Source organism: Phycodurus eques, chromosome 7 (genome assembly GCF_024500275.1).
Source record: "Phycodurus eques isolate BA_2022a chromosome 7, UOR_Pequ_1.1, whole genome shotgun sequence".
NCBI classification, from domain to species: domain Eukaryota; kingdom Metazoa; phylum Chordata; class Actinopteri; order Syngnathiformes; family Syngnathidae; genus Phycodurus; species Phycodurus eques.
Window position 1 is genome coordinate 20,561,699 of NC_084531.1, and position 17,300 is coordinate 20,578,998.

The 17,300-nt window shown below is 40.1% G+C and overlaps 2 protein-coding genes across 6 annotated transcripts in view; both read right to left on the reverse strand.

Moving 5' to 3' along the window:
- Positions 1-1,767: 1,767 nt before the first annotated feature.
- LOC133405345 (transmembrane protease serine 2-like) lies at positions 1,768-8,414 on the reverse strand. Its single transcript, XM_061682212.1, has 12 exons — positions 8,313-8,414; positions 7,514-7,606; positions 7,294-7,410; positions 6,924-7,053; positions 6,736-6,846; positions 6,144-6,187; positions 5,695-5,857; positions 5,444-5,616; positions 3,453-3,554; positions 2,291-2,427; positions 1,861-2,013; positions 1,768-1,797 (listed from the first exon to the last, which is right to left on the reverse strand). Exons 1-12 carry the CDS (start codon positions 8,410-8,412, stop codon positions 1,768-1,770), a joined length of 1,353 nt encoding a protein of 450 aa, XP_061538196.1. The 5' UTR covers positions 8,413-8,414.
- A 2,053-nt stretch (positions 8,415-10,467) lies between these two features.
- Positions 10,468-17,300, reverse strand: part of atm (ATM serine/threonine kinase) — a 35,653-nt gene continuing 28,820 nt past the window's right edge. For 4 of the 5 annotated variants that reach the window (XM_061681278.1, XM_061681279.1, XM_061681275.1 and 1 more), the window contains exons 58-63: positions 16,619-16,784; positions 16,321-16,407; positions 16,067-16,181; positions 13,134-13,197; positions 12,857-12,999; positions 10,468-10,891 (exon numbers count right to left, since the gene is read on the reverse strand). In XM_061681278.1, the coding sequence (XP_061537262.1) occupies positions 10,711-10,891; positions 12,857-12,999; positions 13,134-13,197; positions 16,067-16,181; positions 16,321-16,407; positions 16,619-16,784 (756 nt within the window). In that variant the 3' untranslated portion in view covers positions 10,468-10,710. Of the gene's footprint in view, positions 10,892-12,856; positions 13,000-13,133; positions 13,198-16,066; positions 16,182-16,320; positions 16,408-16,618; positions 16,785-17,300 lie in introns of those variants that run through there. The other variant, XM_061681280.1, reaches the window with a different exon arrangement.

Genomic DNA, 17,300 nt, shown 5'->3' on the forward strand with positions numbered 1-17,300 from the left:
TGCAATATAACAAAGAGTGAAATATTTAAGGGGGTCTGAAAACTTTCCGTCCCCACTGTAGCAACATTAGCCCTATTTTGCTCACAATAAAACATGCATCTTCTCGGGAACGTTCTGTTCTCTCTGTCTCTCTCTCTCTCTCTCTCTCTCTCTCCCTCACTCAGACACACTCTCAATAAGTCTGATCAGCAAATGGCTTCATTCAGTCATTTTAGTGGATAAAGCAAATAATGTCTGTAAGGCCCTATGCATGTGGTGATAGTGTTTTGTTTTTTTTTTCACTTAAAAATTGAAAAGGTGGCAGGTGTGCATGGACTCCCATTGAACATGAGTTTGAATGTGATCTGTTACTTTTGGACACAGTCACATGCCAATTACATATAAGGAGTGCATCCTTATGCAACCAGATGTATTAGCATTTATTTTATTTAAACTTGATTTAACCAGGTAAAAGACCAGTTAAAACCGAACATCTCTTTTGCAATGGTGACCTGGCCAAGAAGGCAGCAAGTTAAACGTCAAGTCCAAGTCAATCACTTTAAAGTTTCTTTCAGTTGTTTATTTTCAGCTCCCCGCTCAAGAAGATACAAAAATAAATCAGTTGAGTTTTACAAATTCACGGGTCACATTAATGGTGGAACAAGTTTTCAAATGATTTATCTTGGTCAAAATTCTTTCACAACACAAAAACCTGGCATTTGAACAGGGGTTGTGGATACTTTTTATATCCATTGCAGCCTTGTTCCTGTTTTTGTAATCTGCCTGGTGAGCCTACAGTATTGTGCAGTTTAACAAGTAGAAACAATTTTTTGTATAAGACCATTTCTTGGAACTGAATTTGCCTTAATTTGTTGTTTTACTAAGATTTTATTTTATGATTTAGATTAAGTGATATTGTTCCGCAATATCTGAATTCGCACATTCATATTTTATTTAATTATTTCACTCGATGTTCATGCTCTGATTAAAATAAATCAGAATTTACTCACTAGTTACACAGTACTTGAGTCGTTTTTTCACTGAGTACTTTCTTAGTCTTCCACAAGTAATTGGAGGACTACTTTTTACTAGCGTCATATTATTCTAAAGTAACAGTACTCTTACTTGAGTACAATATTTGGCTACTCTACCATCCTCTGCTGTTTTGTGACAAAATCATCACAAGACTGGCCATGATTGAAAAAAAAATACTATGACATGAAATCTGCCGAGTCACTGATGGTGTAGTGGTACACTCGCCTGACTTTGGTGCGGGCAGCATGGGTTCAGTTCCCACTCAGTGATGGTGTGAATGTGAGTGCGAATGGTTGTCGGTGTCTATATGTGCCCTGCGACTGACTGGCGACCAGTTCAGGGTGTAGTCCGCTTTTCGCCCGAAGTCAGCTGGGATAGGCTCCGGCGCCCCGCGACCCTAACCAGGATGAGTGATGTTGAAAATGGCTGGATGGATGAAATCTGGGAAAGATCATTTATTTGTTTCTAATGTGTGATATGATATCATTATCTGCGAGACATCTGAATCTTACGCACTATCCATGTCTGAAGTTATGCAAGCTACGTAACACCTGAAATGTGAATAAAGCAGCTTTAAAGATTCTGGCCGTGCCCACTATGTAAAATTGTAGTAATTGTAAAATAGGGATAACTAAATCAAAATAACTCCATTCAAATTGGGTTTTATGGAAATAACTTGCACTATGTTGGCAATGATGGGGATGGGGACACGTTTAAACCATTAGTAAACAACATCTTCAGTTCGACTAGTGGTCATGCATGTCTTCGGTCATTTTGATGTTTCTGCAAATACACAGAATTAAGAGAATCAGTGTAAAGTATAAACAGATCTTTCATTATAGTTACCTTCATCTGATGGTATATCCAGTCCAAGAAAAAGGTGACGTTGCTATAAACACCTGGCTTGTTCAGGTCGGTGCAACTTTCTGGCCAAATATTGTCCCCAACAAGCCACCATAAGCCGTCGCTCTGAGACACCAGAGGCCCACCACTGTCAGTCTAAGCAAAGAACAGTGAACACACCAAGTTCATTCATTGAGCTATTCTATCTTGTTGTAATAAGTTGGCTGTAGATATATTAGCAGCAAGGTAGTTAAAAAATGACTACTAATAATTGAAATTGCTAGTTAATGTTTTTATTGAATAGGGAAATGCCACAATAATTGAACCAGTTTGTCAATATCTCCATTTTAAAATATTTGCGCAACAGTTAGACAGATTTTAAATAATAGTCGATCTCAATAGCTGGAATAGCATATGACGCAGCAGCCCTCACTTTGCATGCGTCCGGTCCAGGTTGCACCCCTTTGGCACACAGCATGTCCTTCAATATTTGTCCATTGTAAGCTGTGGAGCTGTTGCATCCCGCAGCATCCCTGAGGGAGACCTGAGCTTCAACCAGGTATAGAGAGTCTGAGGCATAACAGAACGTCCCTTAGCATTTTTCATCTTGAGATGCACACATTTTACGTCACGCTATGAAATAAAGGGACTCGGGCAAAAGGTTAAATGTTTTGTCTCAATGATAACTTTGAAGGGGACATCTGAAGCAAAATTGACTTTCATGACTTGTATCCAAATAGTTGGGTCTCTGGAGTGCCTGCACAAACAAGTAAATATTTTATTCTCTGCCTATTTCTAAAAGTATGCCTATGAGAGAGCCTTTCTGAATTTTGCGAATACGACATGACAATTCAGCTAATTTGCATAATGAAAGCCCCCAAATCGAGTTACTTTACCCTTTCGAGGGAGCGAATATGGTTAAAATTGCTAGACAATCTTGTATAAAGTACCTTAAAGTGGTATTTTGGCACAAGTATCTTATCAACAGAAAAAGACAAAAGTGTCAAATATAACTTTGGGGGGAAAAGGTCTTAAAGTAGCTGACATTTGCTGCACTTTAGTATCAAAAGTAATTTTCTAATATTAAATGTACTTAAGTATCGAAAGTCAACGTGGTAAAACAAAAAGTGAGTGTTTAGAATTTTGATTGTTTTTATTTACCAGTTGAATTTTAGTTACACAGTACCTAGTTTAGCTGCTAGTTGCCCATTTAAAAAATAGGGTAGACAGGACTGAAGTCTGTAAATAAAGCAACAAAATCGCTAAATTGCCAACACTGAGTAGTCACTCGCTTCGTCATAGTGCACGGTAACGAAAGTCCTACCCTCCATTGGCATGAGACAGAACCGCCCCCCCAAAACTCACTGATTTCAACCAGAGTCCACAAGTGGTAGTTAAAAAGTGTATTGTAATTCCTTAACCTTTGTTTATTTTGAATGAAGACATATGGGAACTAGTTTAAATGGTGACAAAATGCACATTATCTCATTTAAGACAGCAAACGGGGATAGCAACAAGCAAATGTATATATATAATTATATAATTTGTGCATTTTCCCTAGAGTAAGCAAAGAATCAGCTTGTGTAATGCCTCACCTCCATTGAGTGAAACACCATATCCTGTTGTCCAGCCATTTACGGGGACTGAGATGTTAAGACCAACATTTGGGAGGCACACGGGACCAACATTACTGGAGGCTACCAAGGCAAATACATACTGTATCTTAAAAATACATCATTTGGCAGATTCATCTATTTGTTTGAAGTGTAGGTTTTATTTGAAAGGAGTCTGTTATTTGTACATGTGCTTGTGTATGGATAGAGTGAGACACACTGATGTTTGTTGATTGGTCAACAGAGAATTCTTCCTTTCTGGGAATCTGACATGTAACTGTCTCGCATTAGCATTTTCAAATTGTGTCCTTTCTTCCATCCATCCATCCATTTTCTGAGCCGCTTCTCCTCATCCCAGCTGTCATCGGGCAGGAGGCGGGGTACACCCTGAACTGGTAGCCAGCCAATCGCAGGGCACATACAAACAAACAACCATTCGCACTCACAGTCATGCCTACGGGCAATTTAGAGTCTCCAATTAATGCATGTTTTTGGGATGTGGGAGGAAACCGCAGTGCCCGGAGAAAACCCACGCAGGCACGGGGAGAACATGCAAACTCCACACAGGCGGGGCCGGGGATTGAACCCGGGTCCTCAGAACTGTGAGGCTGACGCTCTAACCAGTCGTCCACCGTGCCGTCTCCTTTCTTCTATTTTGTCTTTATTTTTGTTTCCTATACCAGTGATTCAGTGTGGTTGATCTTTGCACTCGCTTAGGAATAAAGCCACAAACTTTGTGGGCTACTTGGGGATTGCTACAGAATGGGTAGAAGACAGAAGCGCCATTCCCCCAAAAAATGCTGTGCGGATGACAGCGATAGGATTTAATTGGTGTTCTTGTTTACAGGTCGTGTCAGCACTCAGCTCCATACTGTACTGTGTCATTTTTTTTCTTTGTTGAACTAATTGGCAAGTTACATACTGTTCTGCTATTATGATGCCACGCTATTCAGGTACTGTTTGGTGGAAACATGCTCATAGTACTAGTAATTAGATTTATAGTCCTGTATCCGGCCATTTTCTATAGCGCTTGACCGCGTTAGAGTCACTGGAGAGCCGGAGCCTATCTCAGCTGACTTTGTTTGGGCAAGAGATTGAGTACAACTCGGACTGGTTGCCAACCAATTACATGGCACATATAGACGAGCAACCATTGACACTCACACCTATAGACAATATCTAGTCTTCAGTGAAATTAACAAGCATTTTTTGGGAATGTGGGAGGAAGACAGAAACGCTGGAAAAAACACAACATGCAAACCCTTGTTGTGATTCTGTATATGCATGACTGCATTTTTAACTATTTGAAGGACTTTGATTCCTCTGTGTGAAAAGTATGCTATATATATATGTATATATATATATATAAATATATATATATATATACACACATATGTCCATTATTTGAGAAATATTGTATAAATTCAGGTGATGCCTGACAGTTGTCCACATTGTTTGACTCGCAGCGCCGAGGTTCAGTGTTCGAATCTCGGCTCCCCATGCTTGTGTGTTTTCTATGGTATTCCAACTTCCCTGCCATTCCAAAAACAGGCATGTTTATTGAAGACTGTAAATTGTCCTTAGGGGCTCTATTTTCGGGACTAGTGCAAATTCAGCGCTGCTTGACATAACTCTGCGAGGAGGCGGGCTAGACACGGTTTTAGTAATTTTGTGGAACCGGCATACAACAGCGCATTGAAAAGTGGAACATCTGCGCTGGTGTGTGGGTGTTCACAGCCGACTTAAATCCTAACCAATGGAAGCGGCTTCTCTCATTCACTTTAAAAGTGGCGCATTAGTCTCACATGGAGATGTCGCTACAAGTGGAAGAGGACGTAGTGATACGTGCATGACTGGAGCATTGAACGTTAGTTACTACATATAGAATGAGTAGTACTAAGTAGTTTAATGTAGTTTTGGCATGTACTGTAGATGGTAAAGAATAAATTGAGATGAGGTTTGCTGTCTCGTACCGGTAAAGTCTAGAGGTTTGCTGAGTCTCATCAGAGCAATGTCATTCTTGTGAGTGATTCCGTCAAAGCCTTCGTGAGCAATGACAAGGCTCACGGCGTGAGCGGGGTTAAAGAGAATGCCCAAAGGCTCCACAAGCCCCGCATACACTGACCAGTCTCCAGGACTGGACGTCCTGCAGAGCAGACATAACACAGACGAGTTGGTTTAAGGATACCACAACTACTACAAGCTCCAGCCTGCGAACACTCACATTACCGCACATTGAGCCGCTGTGACAATCCAGTAAGGGGAAACGATAGCACCTCCACACCGGTGGGAACCCTCAAGCTGCAGGCTGACCTGCCACGGCCAGGCCCCGAGGGAGGCCTGCTGGCTCCGAGAAACCCTGCTGGAGTTTACGCCTCCGGTACAATCTGAGGGGTGAAGGAGCATCTTAGAAACAACAAAGCATTAATTGATATGTAGATTTTAAACATTTTTTTATCATTTTCTATATTGCTTGTTCTCATTAGGCTTTCAGGTAAGAAGAAGCCTGAGCTGCAAGAGTATTGCCTATTTCTTGTCGTGTTATTTTGGAAAAATGGAGTGCATAAAAAAAACTGAAAATGCTTGGACTCTTCTTTTCTGGATTACAATTTGCTACAAGAATGACAGCATTTATAACAGATACATTACTGCAGAAGGTATTATAAACCATACCTGTACATAGCAATGTCACCACAGTGTTGTTCGGACAGTAGTTGCTGCAGAAGGCAAAGAAAATGAGAATTGAGATGCAGTTAGTTTCTATGTTTTTAAAGGTCCCGTATTTTGGGTATTTAGACCTCCATAGAGTGACTCAAACATGCACTTAATTCAAAAGTATCAATTTCATTTAAAAAAAAAAACACCTCCAGAAAAGGCCCCTCTGACAGCTACTTACTACTGTTCGACCCAGTTTTGTAGCCGCTTTGTTCATATTTGGCTAAGACCGCCCCCTTTCTTCTGATTGGTTGCCTTTATGCAGAAGACCCACTTCTGAGAGCACACGTTTGTTATGTTGACAGCGCTAGCTCAGGAGCAGAGAGGTCGCCGGAGATCTTCGCTAGTGACGTAGATAAGCTCAATAAATTTGAATGACCTGATTTCAGGCCTTTTGGTAGAAAACGTCTCGAACTCAGCAATGCGTGGACGATTTTAATTTATATTTCACATGTTTACTGAGGCCCCATAAAGCCAATATAACATCCCAAATACGACAAAAAGTTGGTTTGATAAAATACGGGACCTTTAAGTTCAGTATTCTACTAACCTGAAAGCAACCTGTTGGACTATGGGTACGTGAGGGTTTGGGTCAGACTTCACCATCAAGAACCCATCATCGGAATGTACCTGATGTAGACCTGATGTGACACTTGTGCTCCTGTCAAAGCACATAACAGGAAACACAACAAGATGTAAACGCAACTTCTGAGAGCCAAATAAGCTACGTGTTCTTACCCGCTGTATCCAATGTCCCGGCAGCTTGTTTGGGCCAATTGGGCTGTCCAGCCATGAGAACAAACAGTCTTCCATTGTTTGGTGTGAGTCGAGAAGATCTGAAGCAAGAAACTGGAGCCATGAAGTCTTACTGACCACAGAAAGAAAGCAAAGCAGTTTGACATACTAAATATTGGAATAAATATGTCATTTTACAAATAGTCTCTCATTTGATTGTTCTTTAGCCGATAATCCTTTTCTACAGCACTTCTACTTCTACAGCCTATCACGTGTACCAACCACTTGTTCATCGTGCTACTCTCATTTTGGATTATTTCAGGAAAAAAATAAACAAATTGATGACTTTTTTTTTTTTTTTTTTTTTTTTTACCACAATAAGCTTCATCCTGGCCCGCTGGGCAGTCCACCACCCCATCACACCATTGGGACTCCCACACACAGCCTGTATTACCACCGCATGGTATTCCATGCACACAGGTGGAGGAATCTGCCAAAAAGGACAGAGTAAGGATTTGAAGTCACACTGTTATGGTTTGTCTAGTTGAGTGTTCATTCCAGTGAGGAGGAGGAGTACACAAGGACATAATTACAGTAATAGGCCAGGAGAATGCCAGCCAGCAGCAAGAGGAGCAGTGAGCAGATGACAGCAACAACAGTATACTTAACACATCTCTGTTTGGAATCTGTTACAAAACAAACACAAGATGATTACCAGTGCTCAAGACAACCTCAAGAGTTTTAGAATTTTTCTTTCAGGGTGATATGAAGGGATGCCATCATAATCCAGTATATATATATATATATATATATATTTTTTTTTTACCTTGTATTAATGTTTTACATATTTTCATATTTTAAATATTTTTGTTTTTGCTTGTTTTCTTTAATATGCCACTGTGTTGTTGTTTTTTTTGCCTTGAAAAAAAGAAGGGATTTACTTCAAAGGATGAAAACAGCGCCTTTTAAAATCTGAATTTATGACATGCCATGCAAATTTGTTCCCTAAAGCAAGGATTCTGAAAGTGTGGTATGGTGCCCCCGTGTTCTACGGGGGTGGTGGGGTGCGCTACGTGGTGGGCTGCACTTTCAATAAACACCAGAATAAGTCAAAAATTTAAAAATAAGCAGAGGGAGTATTTCAAACTCCCCTGTGCCAGTGACATGTAGTGACGGGCAGAAAAAAATACATGTTCCTATAAGCGATGGAAGAAGGTAAAATAAAACCTGAGTATCCACCTGTTTCCATTCATTCAACAGAATAAGTAGATCAACTTGGAATAAGTCTATCAAGTAATGAGGCTCAGATTTGACATTTTTAGGTAAATTAAGAGATCATCATTATTTCAGTATTTATAATTTTGGGAGATTTTTGTTTAGAATCTAAAGTACCTTTTCGTTGTGGAGTCGCATGGGTGATTTCAGGCAGGGACTTTGGGGCCAAATGGTGAACATACTGAGGCATCACTTCTGACCGGCTAGGAGGACGCATCCTGTCAATGGTCACCCACTGAAGAGTACAGTAAAACTTTAGATGGCTCTTTCATCTAGTTGGTCAATACAAGGTTCTCTCCTCGTGTTATTCTGGAGTATTTCCACAGTACTTAACGAAATACTGCACAGGGGTCTTGTGAGGTAGTTTTGAAGAAGGTTGTGGAGAAGAACGACCAGGACAGTCATCTTATGGCTAGTCAGTGTCAGAAAGGAAAGAAAGTAATGAGGTGATAGCTCCAACATACACACCACATGCTTGTCTTCTTTTGAAGAAGAAGCCCTTACATCAGAAGTGAAGTTTTCCATCCAGCCATTAATTTACTACCACGAATCCTCAGCCAATTTATAGACAACCATTCACACTCACATTCATGCGTATGGACAGTTTAGAATCCATGCATGCTTTTGAGATGTTGGAGGAAGCCGGAAAACAACCCACTCAAGCATTGTGAGAGTACGGAAACTGTATTTGATAAAGGCTCAGGTCAAAATTCTAACCCAGGTCCTTGTAAATGTGAGTTACACTAGATGTGCTAACCATATTCCCCACAGTGCCACCCCAAATGGAGTGGAGGAAAACGATGAACATGATGACAAGGTAGAATCTGCAGTGTAAGTGGGGGGGTGAAGTGTCAAAAGTGGAGGACTGCATGATAACAAATAAACAGATAAGGAAGAATCTGAGGAGGAGGACTCTGCTGAGATGAAGAAAAGATACTGTATTGGATGGACAACATATGGTCAAAATGCAAGAGGCACTGATAAACAAGTAGGGGTGTTTGTTTGTCTGGCAACAAATGGGTTAAGAACAGCATCCTAACTGAACTTTGACATATAGCATAACAGTGATGACCTATGCATTGACTAGTTAAACTAATGTAAATGAAGTCTTATTTACAGAATAATTTCATTTGATTTATAATTTTATGTAGCTGTTAAGCACTTTGAATAGCGTTGTGTACAAATTGTGCTCAGCAAATACACTTGCCTTGCATTTTACCAGTAAAGTCTAAATTGAATAAATAAATGGACTTAATGTGATTGAATAAGGTTGGCAGTAAAGGTGCAACATAGAACTGGGGGGGGGGAAAAAAAGAAAAAATCAATTTATTTTTCTTGAAGAAACAGTCAAATCAGACAGGATCAAGTTGGACCCGAGAGGATAATCTGGCTCGACAAGCATTTACATTAGGAATGTTGCATTAATTTGGTTTTACTAAAATTATTTAAAAGGTATTTATTTTTATGTTCATTTATCTCATTAAATAATGTGCCAATTAACAATAAATAATGAATAGTAAAACAAACAATTTGACATATACATTAGCTCTAATTATATTTAAATTAATTCTTTAAAAAAGTATTTTATTAAAATAAAAATATTCATATTTTATATACATGTTAAAACATTTGTAACCACATCTACAGTATGATTGATTTGACTCATCAGTTCTATTTGAAGATACATCCCTTGAGCACAAATGTTTGGAGGCTGAAAATTCAGGTCCAACACAGAATTGATGGACAATTAATACTCTTAACATCAAATAACAGACATCAAACCAAAGATGACAAAAGGTTGGTCAATCAAGAGGACGTTACACAGGAGAAAGCAGTCCTAATGGCATACATCCAGTATTTAATTGATATAGTTATATGCACATAACTATTGAAATATTTAAAAACTTACCGTATTAGTGCTCATTTTTATTTTCCTTGACAATGTGTCCACTCAAAAATATTTTTGTCTGAATGGCTTAAATGTCCAACATTTAAATCTGCTTAACACTAAGCCTTGCCGAAGATGAAAGACGTGTTATTTTCGACGAGCTGTTCCATAAAAAAAAGTTCTCTCGCTAATGCCACTGCGCTGTGTCACCAGAGAGATCAAATGAGTGATGGCGAGGCAATGTGGACACGCCTCGTTCGCCGACGTCTGAAGTTTTCCACCTGAGCCTACAAGTACAATGAGCTTTGTTTACTTGTCTCAACACTCTGTCAGTGCCACGACTGAGTGCACAATGCAAACACTTCAAATATTGACATTTTTTTAAAAATTTGCTTTATTTCAGCTCAAATTAATATAGTAACAACGCAATGAGAACATAAAACAAAGCAGAGATATTTCATGACATTTACCAAGAAGTCAACTTAAAAACATTCCAATTCCTGTGAAGAATTAAAAATTGCAACAAATATCTTCAAGCAAGTTTGCAGCCTTCATAAAGAACAGATTTTAATTTTTAATGTAAAGATGAACATACAGATAATGTAAGAACCTGTTCTGATTTGCCATCTACACCCATGCCTGCCAGCCCGGGAAGAGCCTGCTGAGGTTTTTGGGGTCCATGGCCTGTTGGATGAGCAGGTTGACCTGGCCGCCCACACTGAGCACTGTGCATCCCTCCACACCCTTCAGCTTCTCCTGCAGTCGCAGCAGGACTCGCTCCGCCACCTTGTTGAAGTTCTGGCTGTCACTGCGGGAGGAAGAGCATCAAGTGATGAAGAACAGCTTTGAAAAAGACAATGGTCTGCAACAAGCTGGCTTCTCTGTATATTATTGATACATAGGGAAGATATACTGAACAAAAATGTAAAGTAACGCAACGCTTTTGTTTTTGCTCCTAGTTTTTTTTTTTTTAAGCTAAATTTAAATATCTAAGATTTTTTTGGTACACACAACAGGCCTATTTGTAAGGGGGGGGGGGGGTCATAAAAACATTCAGTATCTGGTGTGTCCACTATTTGCCTCACACAGTGCAACAATTTTTGCACACTGCCTACAGTAAAAGGCCACTCTAAAATGTAGTTTTATTGAATTGGGGGTGAGAGTGGCTTTTTATTGTGGTCAGCCTGAGGCACACCTGTGTAATAATCATGCTGTCTATTCAACATCTTGATCTGGTCCCTCTACCTGTCAGGTAGATCGACTATCTTGGCAAATGAGAAGTGCTCAGTAACAGAGACTTAGAGAGAAATAGGCCTTTTGTGTACATAGAAAAGTCATCTTTGACTTCAGCTCAGGAAAAATTGAAGCAAAAGCAAGTGCTGCGTTTATTTTTTCCCAGCATAGCAAGATAGATACGGGGGGGGTCGTCCTCGGTTTACGAATGTCCGGAGAAACGACATTTCGAAGTTATGAACGCCGCACAAAGAACTAGTTTGGGCATTTGTTTAGGAATACACAAGAGGAACACTCAGTTACAGTACACCCATATTTATTGTTTTTCATTTGATTAGACTACATTCATGGCCTAGAATTTTTTTTTCAAACAAATATTTATTGTAATTATTACATTTGGTTATTAATGCTGCACAATAGTTTTATGTATATTAGAACCTGACTGTTATTGGATTTTTGCAGCCGATACCGATATTGGGGGTATCCGATATATCAACCAATATCTGATATATTGGTCGATATATGAAACAAGAACATTCATTTCGACATTACACTCTATATGAACTCAAATTCTTAAAATACCCAAAATATGATTCAATGCAGGCAGCACTCTGGACGACTGGTAAGCACGTCTAACCCACAGTTCTGAGGAACCAGGTTCACATCCGGCCTCGCCTCTGTGGAGTTTGCATGTTCTCCCTGTGCCTGCGTGGGTTTTCTCCGGGCACTCCGGTTTCCTCCCACATCCCGTAAACATGCATTAATTGATGACTCTAAATTGCCTGTTGGTGTGAATGTGAGTACGAATGGTTGCTTGTTTACATATGCCCTGCAATTGGCTGGTGACCAGTTCAGGGTGTACCCCGCCTCAATGCCCGAAGATAGCTGGGATAGGCTCCAGCACGCCCGCGACCCTTGTGAGGGTAAGCGGTACGGAAGGTAGATCAATGAATGAATGATTCAAGACAAAGACGCGTAACTACTAAATTTGAATCAGGTTCTCAGTAACACTGTTAAGATAAGGACTGTAAACTATAAGCGGTATAATAGTCTTATATCAGATAATAGTGGACATGAGAATTGCATATATCTTTATTTCACAGAGATTCTTCTCAGACAATGTTAAAACGCTGTAATACACTTTCTAAAACATGCGTGAATAAGGCTAGACTGCTTTCCGTTTGACGTGCCCTAACAGCATGTTCCCGCAAAGACATTCTTGCCATGTGGCACTAAAGTGTAATGTTATATTGTTTTTCAAAGTCACAGTTTACCATGGAGATAAACAAATATCAAGTTTCTTGAGCCAAGTGACTGTGAGTGCGGGAGAAGTGTGCCGGTCTGTGTTCGTGTGAGGGGCCTGGCAATCATGCAGCGTTCAGGGATCACAGATACACAGGAGAGTGTGACACAATCTCCGTGCAGCAAAAAAAAATAATCCATCAGTTACGTATTGACAGCCTTCCTTTATTTCATACGCCTTTTCCTAATCGTTCTCCAAGCTGTTAATTTTGTGCATACACACAAAATGGTTCAGCACCTGTGTTTACGGTGGTTGTCCAAGTCGTGCACTCCCATGGAGGAACTGAGTATGGCATTGAGCTCCTGCTGCTCATCGTGCTGCAAGTTGAAAGCTTTTAGGGGGTTCATGGTCCAGTCAAACAAGGGGTCGTAGAGCAGCACCTGCATGATGCAAATTGCGTAGGGACACACAAGCACAGCGTTCACAGGACTTGTGCTTCATTAAAAAAGAGACAGTGGACACATTGAAATGAGACAAAAAGAACCAGCTGTGTGTGAGGGACTTTGTGTGGTACCTCCACGATGGTCAGCAAAGCTTCTTGAGAGCTTCTCATCACCTCCATGGTCTTCTCACAACATCTGGACCGGAAGAACACCACATTTAACTGTTATCATCCCTAAGGTACTGAAATAATAACTCAAATGTATACAAAATAGTAGCAAAAAATTCAATCATTTCAAATGTCTGTGTACTAATTTCAGAGGTGATATGAGCAGTGTCTGGCGAAGAAATCCAATAAGGCTCAATATCTTGAAAAAATATGAATTTTTTTTTTTTTTTTTTGAAAAAAACAAAAACAAATGGGAACTATTATGCGTAACATATTATACTGTAGTATTTTTCATTCATGTACAGTGCTGCCTTTTTGTCCATATACTGTATTCTGTTCATACGGTCCCCTCCAAAAGTAACGGCAAGGTCAATTCCTTTGTTTTTGTTGTATACTGAAGACATTTGGGTTTCAGATCAAAAGATGAATATGAGAAACGTTCAGACTTCCAGCTTTTATTCCATGGTCTTTACATCTAGATGTGTTAAACAACAGAGCACCTTTTGTTTGAACCCACTCACTTTTCAAGTGAGCAAAAGTATTAGAACACGTATGATTCACTTAAAGTGAATAACATTAAATATTTGGTGGCATATGTTATAGAAAAATGACAAAATATACTCTATATACTCTTTTATTGTATTGTCCAATAGTTTACTTGAATAGTTCTTTGTTCTTGTATGACTTTTTAGCTAAATTGTTTCTTGGTCCGTTCCGTCATACTGTCTCAGTGGCTGTACCAACCTCCCTTTTCACTCAAGGAGAAGATGAGATAACTTTCTTTTTTCCTCTTTCCCCCCTCCCGTTTTTTCAGTTTAATTAGGCATTGCTTTCGCATGTGTCTCAGAGATGGGCAGAGACGTGAAGCCAGTTATAACCTCTCTCGACTCTCTCACTCTTTGCAAAGATATTAAAAGTACAAAAGACAAGATTCTTTCCCGATTTAATTTTTAAAATACATAACCCTTGCTGTACATCCTGCGACCCAGTGACTTCACCAGACTGTTGCATTCTTCATTTGAAATGCCTTTCCAGGCCTTTAATGCAGCCTCTTTCAGTTTTTGTTTGTTTCTGGGGGTTTCTCCCTTCAGTCTCATCTTCAGGAGGGAAAATGCATCCTCTATTGGGTTAAGGTCTGGTGATTGACTTGGTCATTCCTCCTTGCAGATCCTCTCCAGTTCTGTCAGTTTGGATGGTGAACGTTGGTGCACAGCCATTTTCAAGTCTCTCCAGAGATGCTCGATTGGGTTTAAGTAAGGGCTCTGGCTGAGCCATTAAAGAACAGTCGCGTTGTTCTGAAGCCACTCCTTCGTTATTTTAGCTGTGTGCTTAGGGTCATTGTATTGTTGGAAGGTGAACCTTCGGCCCAGTCTGAGGTTCTGAGCACTCTGGAGAAGGTTTTCGTCCAGGATATCCCTGTACTTGGCCGCATTCATCTTTTCTTCAATTGCAACCAGCCTCCCTGTCCCTGCAGCTGTAAAACATCCCCACAGCATGATGCTGCCGCCACCATGCTTCACTGTTGGGACTGTATTGGACAGGTGATGAGCAGTGCCTGGTGTTCTCCACACATGCCACTTAGAATTAAGACCAACAATTTCTATCTTGGTCTCATCAGACCATAAAATCTTATTTCTCACCATCATGGAGTCCTTCAAGTGTTTTTTTTAGCAAACTCCATGCAGGCTTTCATGTGTCTTGCACTGAGGAGAGGCTTCCGTCGGGCCACTCTGCCATTAAGCCCCGACTGGTGGAGGACTGCAGTGATGGTTGACTTTCTCCCATCTCCCGACTGCATCTCTCGAGCTCAGCCACAGTGATCTTTGCGTTCTTCTTTACCTCTCTTACCAAGGCTCTTCGACCCCCAATTGCTCAGTTTGGCCGGACGGTCAGCTCTAGGAAGGGTTCTGATCTTCCCAAACTTCTTCCGTTTCAGGAGTATGGAGGCCACTGTGCTCTTAGGAACCTTAAGTTCAGCAGAAATGTTTTTGTAACCTTGGCCAGATCTGTGCCTTGCCACAATTCTGTCTCTGAGCTCTTCATGCAGTTCCTTTGACCTCATGATTCTCATTTGCTCTGACATGCATTGTGAGCTGTAAGGTCTTATATAGACAGGGGTGTGGCTTTCCTAATCAAGTCCAATCAGTATAATCACACATAGCTGTACTCCAATGAAGGTGTAGAACCATCTTAAGGATGATCAGAAGAAATGGACAGCACCCGAGTTAAATATATGAGTGTCACAGCAAAGGGTCTATTTATTTTTTATTTAATTGACCTCTTTTGTCTTTTAACTGTTTGTTGCGGACAAACTTGTTCACAGTAACATATTTTGCAAACATGATATCTGGAGTCACTGTCAATCTTTACTTCAAACAAAACTATGGTATGCCATGGTCATGCTGTACAGCAATGTGCTGATGCAACCAACCAGTGCTACTAGTGCAATAGTGTTTTTTTCCAGCCCTAATTTTGTGTAATTAAATCATACAGATTAATTAAAAAAGTACCTTTCAGATGACAGTTTCTACCTAATTTCTTGTTTCTTATGTGATATTAAAATTTCTTGAAAGGGTGATTTGGGGGATTTTGTTAGCTGTACGCTATAATCAATACAACATATTTCACTCTGTGTGTAGTGAATCTATTTAATATACCACTTTCACTTTTTGAATTGAAACCCAGAAATAAATTACTGGTATGTTTTCCATGATATTCCAATTAACTGAGATGCACCTGTACTGTTTACTGATGTTTTATTATTCTTGTGTGCTGCTGCATGCTGGTGGTGACACAAAAATGTTATTCTCCTTAGAATAGGAAGTTTTGTAATACAATCACTACAAGTCACATTTCAAACTCACTCCCAGATTCCTCCCTCCCTGCCTCCTCCTCACCTCCTGAAAACTCCCTCCACTCCAGTCACACCCATCCCATCCACAATATCCCTGGAGAGTCTGAAAGGGACGGTCTCAGGAGTGGGCAGAATTTTGCCTTGCTCAAAAGCCACACCTGCACACAAGCATAAAGCAGGACCATGCCCAAAAAGGACGTTTGTGGTTACAATGTAAGTTACTCAAAGTGATCACAGTGTTGGAGTATATACCTAAATGGTGATTATGGTAGAACTGATGAAGACGTTGTTACCTACCTAAGTCAATGTGCACCAGTTCGGCAGTCTGCTCATCAATCAAGATGTTCTGAATGTGTCGGTCACCAAGGCCAACGATATATCCGACTGTTGATCACAAAGCAGTCATGTCATTCACCCGCCATTTCAAAACATCAATGTCATTGTAATGATGAAAACATACTAGATCTTACTACGGCCAAATGAATGGGTTTTTTTTTTTTTTTAAATAAACCGTTGTAAAAATGTTCACTCATCCAAATACAGTTTATTTCTGATACCATGCTGTGTGTATGTGCGTCACTTTGTTTTCGAGTACCAATAGAGGAAGTAGCCACACTTCGGGTGTAGGCCAGCCGTTTCTCCATCCATACCGCGGGGTCCAGGAAGCGTTCCATACAGAAATATCTGAAAACGGGCTTGAAGTTTTTGCACACCTCGAGGTAGGCATGCAGCTTCTCATCAAACCCGAGCGTCTGCGCCTCCTACGACGACAAAGTTAATTAACATGGCAACATTGGGTTTGTTTCGATGCAATGCATTCAAATGACAGCAAAAGCCTTGTAAGTAGAAGAGAGAGCTTATGTCCTTACTCATTCAAAAGTAATTGACCACTGTTAACTCTATAGGAGAGATTCCCAACCACTAATAGTGGCACATTTGTGTGTCATGAGATCATCTGGTGTGCCAGAGGAATTTATACAATTTCACTTAATTGGTCCAAATTTTTTTTATTTTAGTTCAACTAATGTATTTTTGTTCATCTATCTATGACAACAACATGCAGAACAATTAAACACTCTTCCACTAGATAGCAGAAGGTACAATTAACCTGTGTATCCACCTGTTGCCATTCATACAACAGCTTTGTGTTAACTAAATTGGCCCAGTTTTCACAAGGTGTGAGTAAATCAGGAAGAAATCATCAATATTTAAGTGTACATACTTTTTTGTGATATTTTTGTTTGGTGGTGTGGCGTGAGATTTTTCCACTGTAAAAT